Source organism: Cicer arietinum, chromosome 5 (assembly GCF_000331145.2).
Source record: "Cicer arietinum cultivar CDC Frontier isolate Library 1 chromosome 5, Cicar.CDCFrontier_v2.0, whole genome shotgun sequence".
NCBI lineage: Eukaryota > Viridiplantae > Streptophyta > Magnoliopsida > Fabales > Fabaceae > Cicer > Cicer arietinum.
Genome location: NC_021164.2, coordinates 64,010,256 through 64,025,162, shown reverse-complemented (window position 1 = coordinate 64,025,162; position 14,907 = coordinate 64,010,256). Strand labels below are relative to the sequence as shown.

Here is a 14,907-nt window from a genome sequence, read left to right as displayed (position 1 = left end):
TACATACTAATTAAAGTTTTAATTAATCTATTTTATATCGATAATTAATCATAAATGTCAAATTATTAATTATTATTTTTTTATTATAATTATTTTTAAAAGTATACATATTAATTGTGATGATTTGTTAGTATAAATTAAAACTAACTAAAGGATATATGGTTGACTCTGTGACTGTGTTAAGGAAATAATAAATAAGTCAAAAACTTATTTCCCTCGATACTTTTAACATAATTCTAACAATTAATATATTAAAACATTGTATTTTTCAAAAAATTATAAGCTAAACATTTTTAAACTAATAATTTATACAAAAATTCAATTCTTAAAATTATATTCATTTTTTGTTTTTAAATTAGTAATGTTTTGGTAACATAATTGAGATAATCAAAATGATATATAATTTATTTTTACTAAATTAAATTTACATAGATTTACCATATATATTGACATAACTTATTTTTTCTTTTTTAGGACCTATTTATTATAGATTATAAAAAAATAATTTTGAGTACTCAATAATTTAGATGATTTTTTTAGAGATTTTAACAAAAAAAACATAAGTTATTTTGTGTTAAATGTCTTAATAATTTTTTTAATAAAAAACTTAGCTATGAAAATAATTTTTTTAGAAGTTACTAAAAACATTTTTTTAATTTTAAATAATTTTAAGATTTTTTCTTTAGATTATCATTTTTTAAAATTATAACAAATAAATGAAATTTTTAAAAAATGAATTTTTTTTAAAAAGTGACTTTTTTACTAAATAAGTTGTAATAAACTTTCACCAAAAAAAAAAAAAGAGTTGTAGTAAACTTGCCGTTACTTTCCATTTCCATTGACATAGATTCTTATATTGAGCATTGAATTAAAAAAGAAAAAATTCTATATGAGCATTTTTTTCCTCAAACTTAATTGTTTTGGATTTTATTAGCGAAAACGCGTATAACTTAGTACTATATACGCTTACAGTATTAATGCTTTCTAAATGCTAATTATCCTGGTAGTAATATGCAATTGCATTTTTAATTTTTAATATATGAAACCCAAATATATTCGGAAATTTATTGTCAATAGTAATATCAAAGAAGGCAACGTTTGAGAACACATTCCATATACGAGACAAGATACTCTATAATCGATGATTTTTTATGGACTACAGAGTAAATTAATTTTACATAGATAATTAATATATCAATTCTATATGAATAATTAATAAAAATAATTAATTTTATTATTTCACTAAAAAATTATAACTATTATTATAAACTAACTGTGTAATGTTGACCGTAATGTGAATGTCCACTTAAATTCTTTAATGGTAAAATTCAAAAGTAAAATGTAGCAGTTCAATTCATATCAAGTTGATATCTTTTACCCAATTTAATGTTAACGCTAGATAAACAACTTAATTAATTAAATGTACGGCAAATTTCCAATTTTTGTATTGGTAGGCGATGATGTGTGTTGCTGAAACGGTACGTGGGATGTAATATTTTTTACCAACACTCTTCAAAAGTCATAACACGTTAACTTTACAATATAACGAGTTAAATGGCTCTTAGTATATATTAAACCCATATAATTTCTCTATATATTATTCATAAATCAAACCCCTCCCTTCCTTCCTCTCTTATGGTGCATAGGCTTCTAATTTGCACCAACATCTCCTATCTTTTCTCAAACATTAATTCCTAATTCACACCAATTGAAAAGCTTCTTCAATTGAATTTCTTATCTTAAATTCGTTCATATTATTATAACATTAGTGTGTGATTCAATTGTGCATCAATCTATCTCATCTCTTTGATTTTTAGTATTAACTATTCGATTTTTTGGAGAAGAAGAAGCGAACCTCAAATAGTCCGAAGTTCTGAAAAGAGGTAATAAAGTATAAAGTACAATCAAAATTTATTTTATCAATAGTTAGTAAGGAGAGGGGAATGATAAGAATTGACACAACAAATATCTTCCTTAAATCATCAAATTGAGTATATTATTAGACTTAATTACTCATCATGCATTCGAGAAATCAATGGGGAGGATCTTTTGAGTTGAGTAGCGGCGAAGTGGTGTCGGGCTACGAGATCAGCCCCGCGGAACAATGGGACAAAGCAGCATTGCTTGAACAGCCAAGACGAGATGAAACACTACAAAGTTGGATTCTTGAAAGATCAGAAACTAAGAGAAAGAAGAGCAAATATGTTGATTTTGGATGCATTGTGTTGAGTCACAAAGCATTGAAATGGATTTTTGGTTCCATTTTTGTTGCTTTTTGTGTAATTGGGCTTCCTATCATCATTGCCCATTTTTTGCCTAAGCATCATGCAAAACCTATTCCACCTGATAATTACACCCTTGCCCTGCATAAAGCGTTACGTTTCTTCAATGCTCAGAAATGTAAGTATCTAGCTTATACAATCTTATATCATGCAAATTATTATCATTCATATTTTCCAAACTGTGCATTATTTTTGTTAAAATGCATATTCAGTCTTAATTTAACTTTTCTCTCACGATTTTATTTGATTAATTAGATGATTGATAGGCTCAATACAAGTAATATAAGATATTTTAAATAATAAAAAATTTAGTGAGACCTTTTGTTGATGTTGTTTGCATTCATATTAATTTCATATCCATATGCTTCCAAATTAAAAGGGATTGTTTTGTAATGAACCGAAGCATTTTTTGTGCCTTTTCGCTCGTCAACTCCTTCCAATGGCTCAAAAAGTATAGTACTATATTTTAACTGGCTCTCGTATATTACATCAAATCTCAAAATAATTGATTTTACTTTTAAAATCAGATAAACCTATCAACAATTTGGTTGTGTTTGAATCAATCAATAATTTAATTGTTTTTTATTTTATTAAATCCCTCTCGAACCGTGCTTTGCAAAATGGAGAGTCCGTGTGAGGCGTGACATGAGGTTGTGTCTAATGACTATTAGATTCTTCCTAAGTATAATACTAAAATAGAATTGATTAAAATATTTTAAATTGAAATCAAAATGTTTTTAAAACCAACTCAACTACTCAATCATTTATTATTATTTGATAATCTTCATTTAGTTTTGAACCGATATGATTAAGATACTAATTAATTTTTATTTTATTTTATTATTGTCAATTGCTATCTACCGTCTTTTCATTCCAACAAGCTACTATGTATTTATTTTATGTTTTAATAATATAGTTTCGACACATAGTTCTTGACTCTTTCAAAAAAATTATGACATCAACTGGACGGCATTTAGCACGAATGTGTTTGTCTTGTCGTTATGGTTCTGTTTGTTGACTTGCTACCACACCACTAATTGCCAAATTATGAGACTTAATTTACTTGCACGCTGCATGTTTTCATTCCATTCTTATTTCATTTCATGATTATATACTCAAAGTTTTGCTAATAAAAGTAAAATATATTTATATACATGACTAATATAAAATATAAGTAGCTGTCATTTATCAATAATATAAATATTTTAGACTAATTTTGTATGTCAATTAATCTCATGAAAATAGTGAAAACATCAACTAATTTATGTCACATTATTTCAATTTACGTCATTGTATTATAGGTTACATTATTTAAAACATTCTACGTCATAATTTTTTAGTTAAAAAATTAAACGGAACAACCAAAATTGTCCACCTTTAAAATAGGACGACTAATTTCGTGAATCAGCAAAAATAAGAGATTAAAACTGTAATTAAGCTTAAACTCTATTATGTATGTTATAGATTTGTTAATATGAGTTGTAATTTGAACGGTGTATATATTGTGGTTGTGAAGCTGGGAAATTGCCAAAGAACAATGGAATTCCATGGAGAGGGAACTCAGGGTTACAAGATGGAAAAGATAGTAATGATGTTAAAGGAGGACTTGTTGGTGGTTATTATGATGCAGGGGACAATATTAAGTTCCATTTTCCAATGTCCTTTGCAATGACAATGCTAAGTTGGAGTGTGCTTGAATACAAGCAAAAATACATAGATATTAATGAGTATCATCATACTAGAGAACTCATTAAGTGGGGTACTGATTACTTGCTCTTAACCTTCAACAGTTCTGCTACCAAAATTAACACAATTCATGCTCAGGTAACTTAATAGATCTGAATGCTATTTTGGAATTCCTTAATCAATTTCATCACATGTATTTAGCTCTACATTTTATGTTAGGTTGGTGGAGCTCTAAATGGTTCAAAAACACCAGATGACCACTACTGTTGGCAAAAACCAGAAGACATGAAGTATCCACGTCCCACAACAACCATATCTCAAGGACCTGATCTTGCAGGTGAAATGGCAGCAGCATTAGCAGCAGCATCAATAGTTTTCCAAGATGATGTTACCTATTCCAAAAAACTCATCAAGGGAGCTCAAACTGTCTTTGCCTTTGCAAGAGACTTTGGTAAAAGGTCACCTTATAGTCGTGGACAGCCTTACATTGCACCTTTCTATAACTCAACTGGCTACTTTGATGAATTCATGTGGGGTGCTGCTTGGTTGTATTATGCAACTGGAAATAATACCTACATTTCCTTAGCAACAAATCCTTCTTTACCTAAGAAAGCCAGTGCTTTTGATATGATTCCTGATTTGAGTGTTTTCAGTTGGGATAACAAGTTACCTGCTGCAATGTTGTTGTTGACAAGATTTAGGATGTTTCTTAATCCTGGTTACCCTTATGAGGACATGTTGAGTATGTACCATAATATTACTAGTCTTACCATGTGCTCTTATCTTCATCAATTCACTGTCTTTAACTGGACTAAAGGTAAGTAAATAACATTTTTTTGAGATTAATTTTTATATACTGCTAGTGATTTCTTTTTTACATTGTTGACAAATCACAACCACTCATATGCGTGACTTTAGAAGTAATTATACAGTTAAAATCAAACTTTTCAATGATTTGATGATAATAATTAATTGACAGTGTAAAAAATTTTAGACTAATAGTATATATGAATTAATCATTTTCTTTCAACTGGACTAATAAATTATGGTTGTGAATGTTCAACAAGAACATAAGATGCATGTTAACATGAAAATTTGCAGGGGGATTGATACAGTTGAACCATGGACGACCGCAACCTCTTCAATATGTTGTGAATGCTGCTTTTTTGGCTTCTCTTTTTGCTGATTATATGGAAGCAAGAGGTATCCCTGGATGGAATTGTGGTCCTAATTACTTTCCAATATCTGTTCTCAAGACATTTGCAACATCTCAGGTATCATATTTTACTTCATTTTGATTTCAAGGGCATTAATTAAACTGTTTATCCAAACATATTCAGCTTCATATATTTTTGTTCTATAACTTTTCATGTTGAAAATAATAATGTTCTTTTTTTTTTAATATTCCTATGAAACAGATGGATTACATCATGGGTAAAAATCCAATGAACATGAGCTACATAGTAGGGTATGGCAACAATTTTCCTAGACATGTTCATCATAGAGGTGCATCAACTCCAAAGGATCACAAACATTACTCATGCACTGGTGGTTGGAAGTGGCGTGACACACATAAACCAAATCCTCACAACATCACAGGAGCAATGGTTGGAGGCCCAAACCGTTTTGATCAATTCCATGATTCAAGGATCAATTACAATTATACTGAGCCAACCTTAGCAGGGAATGCAGGACTAGTAGCTGCTTTAATTTCATTAACAAGCACTCCAAGTACTGGCATTGACATTAATACCATTTTCTCAGCTATTCCACCACTTGGACCACAAAGTCCACCTCCACCACCACCTTGGAACCCTTGATATCATCCATATATCAATATATTGATTTTCCCCCTCTTTTTTGTGTTCCAGACAACACTTTTTTGGCTTATAATTGAGTCTAGAGAGAGTACTCATGAACGTATATCATTTTAGTAGGTTTTAGACTCTTACATATCATTTAAAAATTTATACTATTTTATTTTAGCCTTGTGGATTGCAAAACCATATTTTGGAGTTAAACTGGTATAGGGAATTGGATTTTCTATAGTTGGAATTTTCTGTTGTCACTATAGTCAATTCATCTAAGCTAATGAATAGAGATTGAATGTCTCACATCTTGATTATAACAAATAGAGAACTCTAAATATGAACTACAGGATCTTGATCAATGGCCAAACTCATCGACTGATAAACTATGAAACAATGACACTAACTCAAACACTAACACCAACACGTTGATGTCAACAATAGTTTGAAATTGAAAGTAATTGAATAACCTAATGTATTGGTGTTGTGTCTCGAATATCCAACATGTCTTATATATGAAGTGTCAGTATTGCATAGCCATTAACAGTAGAGTCTGTTTCGTAGGTATAGATCCTTAGCGTCATGTGATTGCTGTGTAAGAATTTATGCAAATAAAGGACTTAATAAATATTTGGATCTTGAATGGATGAATGTCTTTGGAAGATAATCAAGATATCATGATCTTTTAAGAGAAAAATGGAGGTAAAAGATATATTCAACCTTGCACAAAAAGTTGATTGAAAGTTGAGATGTTTAACATACATGGACCCAAGAGAATCCTTCAATATACTAAAAGCATGTGAGGATATGCATTTCGTCTAATCTTTTGGCACAATATTATATTCTTCAAAGAAACACCTACTTGCTGTTTGTACTCATTTCTAATGCAGAAGCAGAATATATAGCAATTTCTTGTTGTACTTCATATATCTGCAACATGACTGAGAAGAATTATAAAGTTGATGAAACATAGAATGGAATGCCATAAAATTTGAAGAAAATCATCATGCAAATATCAACCACAACATCCTGGTTTTAGTAAACCACATCTTCCAATTCACTTTCAAAAGCAATATTAGTTATATATCCATTAGACTCAAAAAAGAATATAGAACTATACAATTGATGTTTCTACTACTTGCCCCCCACTATCATCATACAAACATTTTGGTCTCTTACTGTGCCTTATAACTTATTACTCAAGTTTATTGTTTGGTAAACCAAGATCTCCTCGCGTGTAACTCCAGAGGCTAATCCCTCGAGGTAACTGAAAACCATTTAAGAGGTAAACCTCTCCCAACATATGTTTTTCCATAGACTTCAGCCAGAGAACAAATCCCGACAAAAATAGTAAAGGGACTCAAACATCTACCAGATGAAATTACTCCAGTTTGTAGGCACAAAGTACGAGGCAAGATTCAAATGGAGTATAACTCTTAGTTGAATAATATCCACTAGTAGTACTACCATCATCACTCTCACAACCTTCTTTATCACTTTCAACTTCAGTAGGCCCTGGTTTGAAGATAAACAAACCAGGTCCTGAACCAGAAACACTAAACAACCAATCATGCACATCCCAAAACACTTGCACAGGTTGTTTATTAACCATAACAGTTTGGTTCCCTCTAAACTTCCACTGCAAATTCTTCACATGAATCAAAACAATCCCATCTATGCTTATCCACATCTCAGGATCTTTATTATTAGCAGCAGTTGAACTTTCAACAACAATGTCACTCTCTTTTCTCTTCTCATCAAACTTAGCCTTTGTTGAGAAACTTTTCTTTGCAAAAACATTCTCCCTCTTAACCAAAAGTGTTGCCTCAACAATTGCAGGTCTCATTTTCAGTCTCTTGTAAGCTTTCTTCTTGTAATCACCCAACAACAAAACAACATCTTCATCAGAAACCAAAGCAACATAGTAATCACTGCATGGCTCGGGGCTACTGCCGCAGAACTTAGCCGATCTTAAATCCCAATAAACATCGACATGTTGGCCGTCGACTTCGAATGATTTGTAACCTTTTTTGTTCCAAAAGTACCATGGCTTAACTTCAATCTTGCAATTGTAATGAAACTGATTAATGTTGTTGTTGTTTTCACCTCTTGTGCTGTCAACTTTGAGGTTTAATGTATGGTTCATGAGGTTTTTGCACCATAAAACTGTGACATTTCTCCAATGTCCTGCAATGTTTGTTTGGTAGATGCATGTAACAGTGCTTTGTGCTGTTTTGATTGGTAATGGTTCCTCTGTTACTCTCTCTGTTAAAGGTGAACCTTGGTTTGTGTTTGATACTGATTGTGATCTGAATGCAAGATGAAAAGCCATAATAATGCATATAATATGGATTCAATCCAATGAACCCTTTTAATAATGTGTATTGTAATGATTCAAATAATTCTAACTATACTTTAATGTTATGTATTTGGTTAATGGGTTTATCATGATGATGAATGAGAGTTGTTGGAGATGGAAGGAAGGAATGAAGAGATATTATTAATTAGATGATTAATTAAAAATTGAAAATGTGATCAGAAAAGTTAGTTGTTTTGACTATAGAAAAAAATGACAGGAAGATGTCTGTGATATGAATGGAAATTAAATTGCCAGAAAATATTGGCTATGAAAGAGTGATGATTGACACGAAAGTTTGGAGAAAAAGTCTTGATGTAGGAGCCATAAAATAGAAATGTATCCGTAGGGGAAGGAGGAAAACTAACAATCCTTTTTAGAAAGTTCGTTATTAACACATATGAATTCATATATTTATGTAATTCTACACTCATAATAATCCCATAATTAGGACATAACAACCTTGCCTACCAACCAAGCCTGTGAACACTCACAAAAATATTCCAAGAGATATTTATGTTGATTCAAACTATCGAAAATTTCAACATTTATGATTCAAAAATTGATTAATTACATTGGATTAAATTTTAGATTGATTTTAAAAATAAATTTAAATAGTTTTTTTTGTTTTTTTTTAACGTGCTATGATTCTCAAGAAAATTTATAAGAAAATTTCTTTTTTTGTTTCAATTCAATTTATTATAATATTATTTTACGTTGATATGATTGTTTTACTATGTCTACGGCCAATTTCTAAAATACTTTTACAAAAATAGAGTTTTGGATTGTGTAATAATAACTTTGAGTGTGAGGACAAAAATACCTGCTAATTTAAAATAGGACAGATATATTTTTTAAACATTTTGATAGAAGTTGACTGAGAGGCAGAAATTAAGGAATAAGTTGGTGTTTATCTGTTGAAATTATTTTTCTTATAAGATAAAATAATTTATAGAATGTATTTTCTGTTATTTTGTAATTTTAAAAGTAGTTTCAATTTAAAGAAAATAAAAAAACTATAAAAATAATAAATTATAGAGATTAATTTTCATAGGATTATATGTGACTTTTTTTTAGTTTATCTGTTTTTTAAGATCGTAAAAAACAACGCGTTCCGTCAAAAACAAAATTAAAAAATCTTTTTAAAAAAATACAGAATTAAAAAGGACGCGTAGCGTAAAGATACTGTAAAAAAAAAAAAACACGCGTAGCTTAAATAAAAAGCAAAAGAAAAAAAGTATTAACAATTTAAGTTATAAATAGCATGTAGCACATTAGGGTTTTATTTGTTAACGGGAACGAGAACCCGCGGGAGATAAAGAGAGTTGCGTTATGAAAAAAAGAAGAAGAAAGAATTAGTTTCTTGATGAAACTACAATCCTCTCAACTCTATCTCTCGCTTTGGTACACTTTCATCTCTCTTTTTCTCGATTTCAATCTTCACAACTTTGTATCCAAGTTTCTTTATTGGACCTTCGAATAAATCTGCACTCCTCTCAAATTTAACATCTCTCTCCATTTTCGGTCCTTTATCAAGATTCGTGTTTGTTTGCCACAGTACTCTGTGATTCTTTAAATGGAACTAATAACTTTCTCACGAATCTTGATTATTGGAACCCTATAAATTTGATTGGAATTGTTGCCCCTAAAATATGACCAAAGAGTCACAAGCGTTGATATATGAATTCATGTTTCTGCTGTCCCTGGTTGTTTCGATTAGAAACAGAGAGATGTAGCTTCTTGACTGGACTTTCAATGAATCTGCTGTCCTATCAAGTTTAGCTTCGCAGCTTGTTGGAATTTGAATTCTTTAATCAATGCTACATCTCTGTTTCTATTTTCAATGGGTTATTGTTTGGATTTCTGGTCAATCGATTTTTGCCTTTCGGTTAGCAAACATACCTTGTCTCCAAAACTGTGTTTGGCACTAAAAGTTTTGGGGTAGGGTTTTTGTTTGCAACATTATCATATTATTCTTGATTATTCAAGATTGTATAATCTTGATGATTCATTGTTATTCATGCCTGAAAAGGTTGAAAAAAATAAATAGTTGTAATATGAATCATTAAGATAACTTACGATGCTATGTCTCGATGACCCTAAATTTAATGACGGGGATGAATTATTTACTCAAAATATGCTTGCAATATGGATCTTTTATTCATATGAAATTAGGATGGTATGTTGATGGCCTAAATGCAACTTCAATATGAATATTTATTCATAACTTGAAATGCATGTCACAATGACCCTTAATGGAATTCCATATTTGAACTTATTTGATATTAAATAAGCGATGCCATGTCACTTTGATCCTTAATGGAATTCCATATTTGAAGTTATATGATCTTAAATATGATAATTGGGATGCTTGTTGCCTCGATGCCATTTCACTTTGACCCTTAATGGAATTCCATATTTGAACTTATATGATCTTAAATATGATAATTGGGATGCTTGTCGCCTCGATGCCATGTTATTTTGACCCTTAATGGAATTCCATATTTGAACTTATTTGATCTTAAATATGATAATTGGGATGCTTGTCGCCTCGATGCCATGTTACTTTGACCCTTAATGGAATTCCATATTTGAACTTATATCATCTTAAATATGATAATTGGGATGCTTGTTGCCTCGATGCCATGTCACTTTGACCCTTAATGGAATTCCATATTTGAACTTATTTGATCTTAAATATGATAATTGGGATGCTTGTCGCCTCGATGCCATGTCACTTTGACCCTTAATGGAATTCCATATTTGAACTTATATGATCTTAAATATGATAATTGGGATGCTTGTCGCCTCGATGCCATGTCACTTTGACCCTTAATGGAATTCCATATTTGAACTTATATGATCTTAAATATGATAATTGGGATGCTTGTCGCCTCGATGGCATGTTACATTGACCCTTAATGGAATTCCATATTTGAACTTATATGATCTTAAATATGATTTATTGGGATGCTTGTCGCCTCGATGACCATAGATGCTAAACTTCATATTTGATCCTATGTGATCATAATTTGATAAATTGGGATGATGATAATGTGTCTTTTGGGCTTGAAAGCAAAAATTGGTATTTGAGCCTAAATGGTTCTTAATTCAATAAATTGGGAGAATGGTATTATGTCTCGATGACGTTTGATAAGAAATTCAGTATGTCTTGATAACATTGGATAAGAAATTTGGTATGTCTTGATGACATTGGATAAGAAATTCAGCATATCTCGATGACATTGGATAAGAAATTCAGTATTTGAGCTTAGATGACCCCAAATTCAATAAATTGGGATGATGGTATTGTTACTCGATGACCTTAGATACAAATTTGATATTTGATCATAGATGATACTAAATTGATAAATTAAGATGATGGTTGCCTCGATGACTATGAATGCAAAACTTGATATTTGAGCCTCCTAATGATCATAAATTCGATAATTTGGGACGGTGATATTGTGGCTTGATGTTGAAAGGGAAAAATGATATTTGAGCCTAAATGATCTAAGTTCTATAATTTGGGGTGAAATTATTGTCCTTAGATGACTTTGAACGTCAAATTTGATGTTTGAGCTTAGAGGATTCCTAAATTTGATAAAGTTTGATGACGGTGTTATGATTCGATGATCTTGGATTGAATTTAGTATTTGAGCCTACATGGTCGTAAATTCGATAAATTAGGATGGTGGAATTGAACCTCGATGACCTTAGATTCAAAATTCGATAATTGAGACTAGAACCTTGAAAGTGAAAATTGATATTTGATCCCAAATAATCATAACTTTGGTATATTGGGACAAAATGATAATGTGCCTCGATGATAATTGGATTGACATTTAGTATTTGAGCCTAGATGAGTCTTAGATGCAAAAGTTGATTTGAAATTCCATGAGTTGGGATGTAGGTATTGTGCCTCGATAAGTCTTAGATGCAGATTCAATATTTGAGCCTAGATCATCCTAATTTGATAAATTAAGATGGTAGTATTGTGTTTTAATGATATTAGACGTGAATTTTGATATTTGAAAATTATGAGATGCTGGTATTATGCTGTGAAAACATGATAACAGAGTCAGAAGCGTTGATTTTTGGATTCAAATTTCTGTTGTCCGTGGTAGCTTGGCAAGGAGTGGAGATAGCACTAGTCTTTGGTGTCATTTTGTTGGTGGTGGTGGGCTGCTGTATTTTTGTTGTTGTCAGTATGGCAATTCGGTTTTGGAGAATTAAGAGAAATTTTAAGGAATACTTAATTGTTGCTACTGCTTTTGGTTACTCTCTGAAGGCATGCAATTTGGTTAATATATGTAAACTAATAGCCATATCACTTGTAACAGTAGGCTTTGTCACAGCAGACGAATTTTGGCTGCTGCAAATTTTGGCTACTTTGTTATTCTTGTTTGTTTGCCACAGTACTATGTGATTCTTTAAATGAAACTAATAGCTTTCTGACGAATCTTGATTATTGGAACCCTATAAATTTGATTGGAATTGTTGCTGATAAAATATGGATTCCTGTTTCTGCTGTCCCCGGTTGTTTTGATTAGAAACATATAGATGTAGCTTCTTGACTGGACTTTCAATGAATCTGCAGTCCTATCAAATTTAGCTTAATAGCTTGTCGGAATTTGAATTCTTTAATCAATGCTACATCTCTCTTTCTATTTTCAAATCGTTTGGATTTCTGGTCAATCGATTTTTGCCTTTCGGTTAGCAAACATACCATGTCTCCAAAATTGTGTTTGGCACAAAAAGTTTTGGGGTAGGTTTTTTGTTTGCAATATTATCATATTATTCTTGATTATCCAAGATTGTATAATCTTGATGATTCATTATTTTATTCATGCCTGAAAAGGTTGATAAAAATGAATAGTTGCAATATGAATCATTAAGATAACTTGCGATGCTATGTCTGGATGACCCTAAATTTAATGACGAGGATGAATTATTTACTCAAAATATGTTTGCAATAAGGATTTTATATTCATATGAAATCAAGATGCTATGTTGATGCCCTAATTGCAACTTCAATATGAATATTTATTCATAACTTGAAATGCATGTCAGATTGACCCTTAAATGAATTCGATTATTTGATCTTAGATGATCTTAAATATGACAATTGGGACGCTTGTTGCCTCGATGGCCATAGATGCTAAACTTGATATTTGATCCTATGTGATCATAATTATTGGAATGATGGTAAAAATTGGTATTTGAGTCTAAATGGTTCTTAATTCAATAAATTGGGAGGATGGTATTATGTCTCGACGACGTTGAATAAGAAATTCGGTATGTCTTGATGACATTGGATAAGAAATTCAGTATGTCTCAATGACATTGAATAAGAAATTTAATATTTGAGCTTAGATGATCCCAAATTCAATAAATTGGGTTGCTGATATTGTGACTTGATGACCTTAAATATAAATTTGATATTTGAACCTAAATGATACTAAATTAATAAATTAAGATGATGGTTGCCTCGATGACTATGAATGCAAAACTTGATATTTGAGCCTCCTAATGATCATAAATTCGATAATTTGGGATGGTGATATTGTGGCTTGATGTTGAAAGGGAAAAATGACATTTGAGCTTAAATGATCCAAGTTCTATAATTTGGGGTGAAAGTATTGTCCCTAGATGACTTCGAATGTCAAATTTGATATTTGAGCTTAGAGGAGGGGTCCTAAATTTGATAAAGTTTGATGACGGTGTTGTGATTCGATGACCCTAGATGTGAATTTAGTATTTGAGCCTACATGGTGGAATTCGATAAGTTAGGATGGTGGAATTGAACCTCAATGACCTTATAATCAAAATTCGATAATTGAGACTAGAACCTTGAAAGTGAAAATTGATATTTGAGTCTAAATAATCATAACTCCGGTATATTGGAATGATGATAATGTGCCTTGATGATATTTGATGTGACATTAAGTATTTGAGCCTGGATGATTCCAAATTCCATGAATTGAGATATTGGTGTTGTGCCTCGATAAGCCTTAGATGCAAATTTAATATTTGAGCCTTGTCATCCTAATTTGATAAATTAAGATGGTAGTATTGTGTTTCAATGATATTAGATGTGAAATTTGATATTTCAGTCTTGATGATTTTAAATTTGAAAATTATGAGATGCTGGTATTATGCTGTGAAAACATGTTAACAGAGTCACATGCGTTGATTTTTGGATTCAAATTTCTGTTGTCCGTGGTAACTTGGCAAGGAGTGGAGATAGCACTAGTCTTTGGTGTTATTTTGGTGGGGATGATGGGCTGCTGTATTTTTGTTGTTGTCAGTATGGCAATTCGGTTTTGGAGAATTAAGGAGAAATTTTAAAGAATACTTAATTGTTGCCACTGCTTTTGGCTACTCTCTGAAGGCATGCCATTTGGTTAATATATGTAAACTAATCGCCATAACACTTGTATTGTAACAGTAGGCTTTGTCACAGCAGATGAATTTTGGCTGCTGCAAATTTTTTTGAGAAGCCATATCCGTGAAGATAGTAATGGTATTGTGTGGAATAGTTGATAAGTATTTATTTTCTATGTGGAGGTGGAAATCGACTTTCTATGTTATTGATGTGGTGAATTAATTGTGTGCAATTTAAACATTTCATTTTATTGTTGCTTAATCTTGCTTCTGTAATTTGAATATTGAAACACCTTGTGTTTTGAGCTTGTGTCTTATTAATATATTTGGCCTTTTCAAAAAAAAAAAAAAAAAAAAAAAAAAAAAAAAAGGATAAATTTTTTTTTTT

At 31.0% G+C, this 14,907-nt stretch overlaps 2 protein-coding genes across 2 annotated transcripts; one reads left to right on the top strand and one right to left on the bottom strand.

The window, feature by feature from the left end:
* Positions 1-1,594: 1,594 nt before the first annotated feature.
* LOC101496338 (endoglucanase 12) lies at positions 1,595-6,082 on the top strand. Its single transcript, XM_004502046.4, has 5 exons — positions 1,595-2,400; positions 3,799-4,106; positions 4,188-4,785; positions 5,070-5,242; positions 5,387-6,082. Exons 1-5 carry the CDS (start codon positions 2,019-2,021, stop codon positions 5,786-5,788), a joined length of 1,863 nt encoding a protein of 620 aa, XP_004502103.1. The 5' UTR covers positions 1,595-2,018; the 3' UTR covers positions 5,789-6,082.
* Positions 6,083-6,768: 686 nt separating this feature from the next.
* On the bottom strand, positions 6,769-8,313 carry LOC101513281 (uncharacterized). The gene has a single exon (XM_004502085.4). It carries the CDS (start codon positions 8,106-8,108, stop codon positions 7,158-7,160), a length of 951 nt encoding a protein of 316 aa, XP_004502142.1. The 5' UTR covers positions 8,109-8,313; the 3' UTR covers positions 6,769-7,157.
* Positions 8,314-14,907: the final 6,594 nt, after the last annotated feature.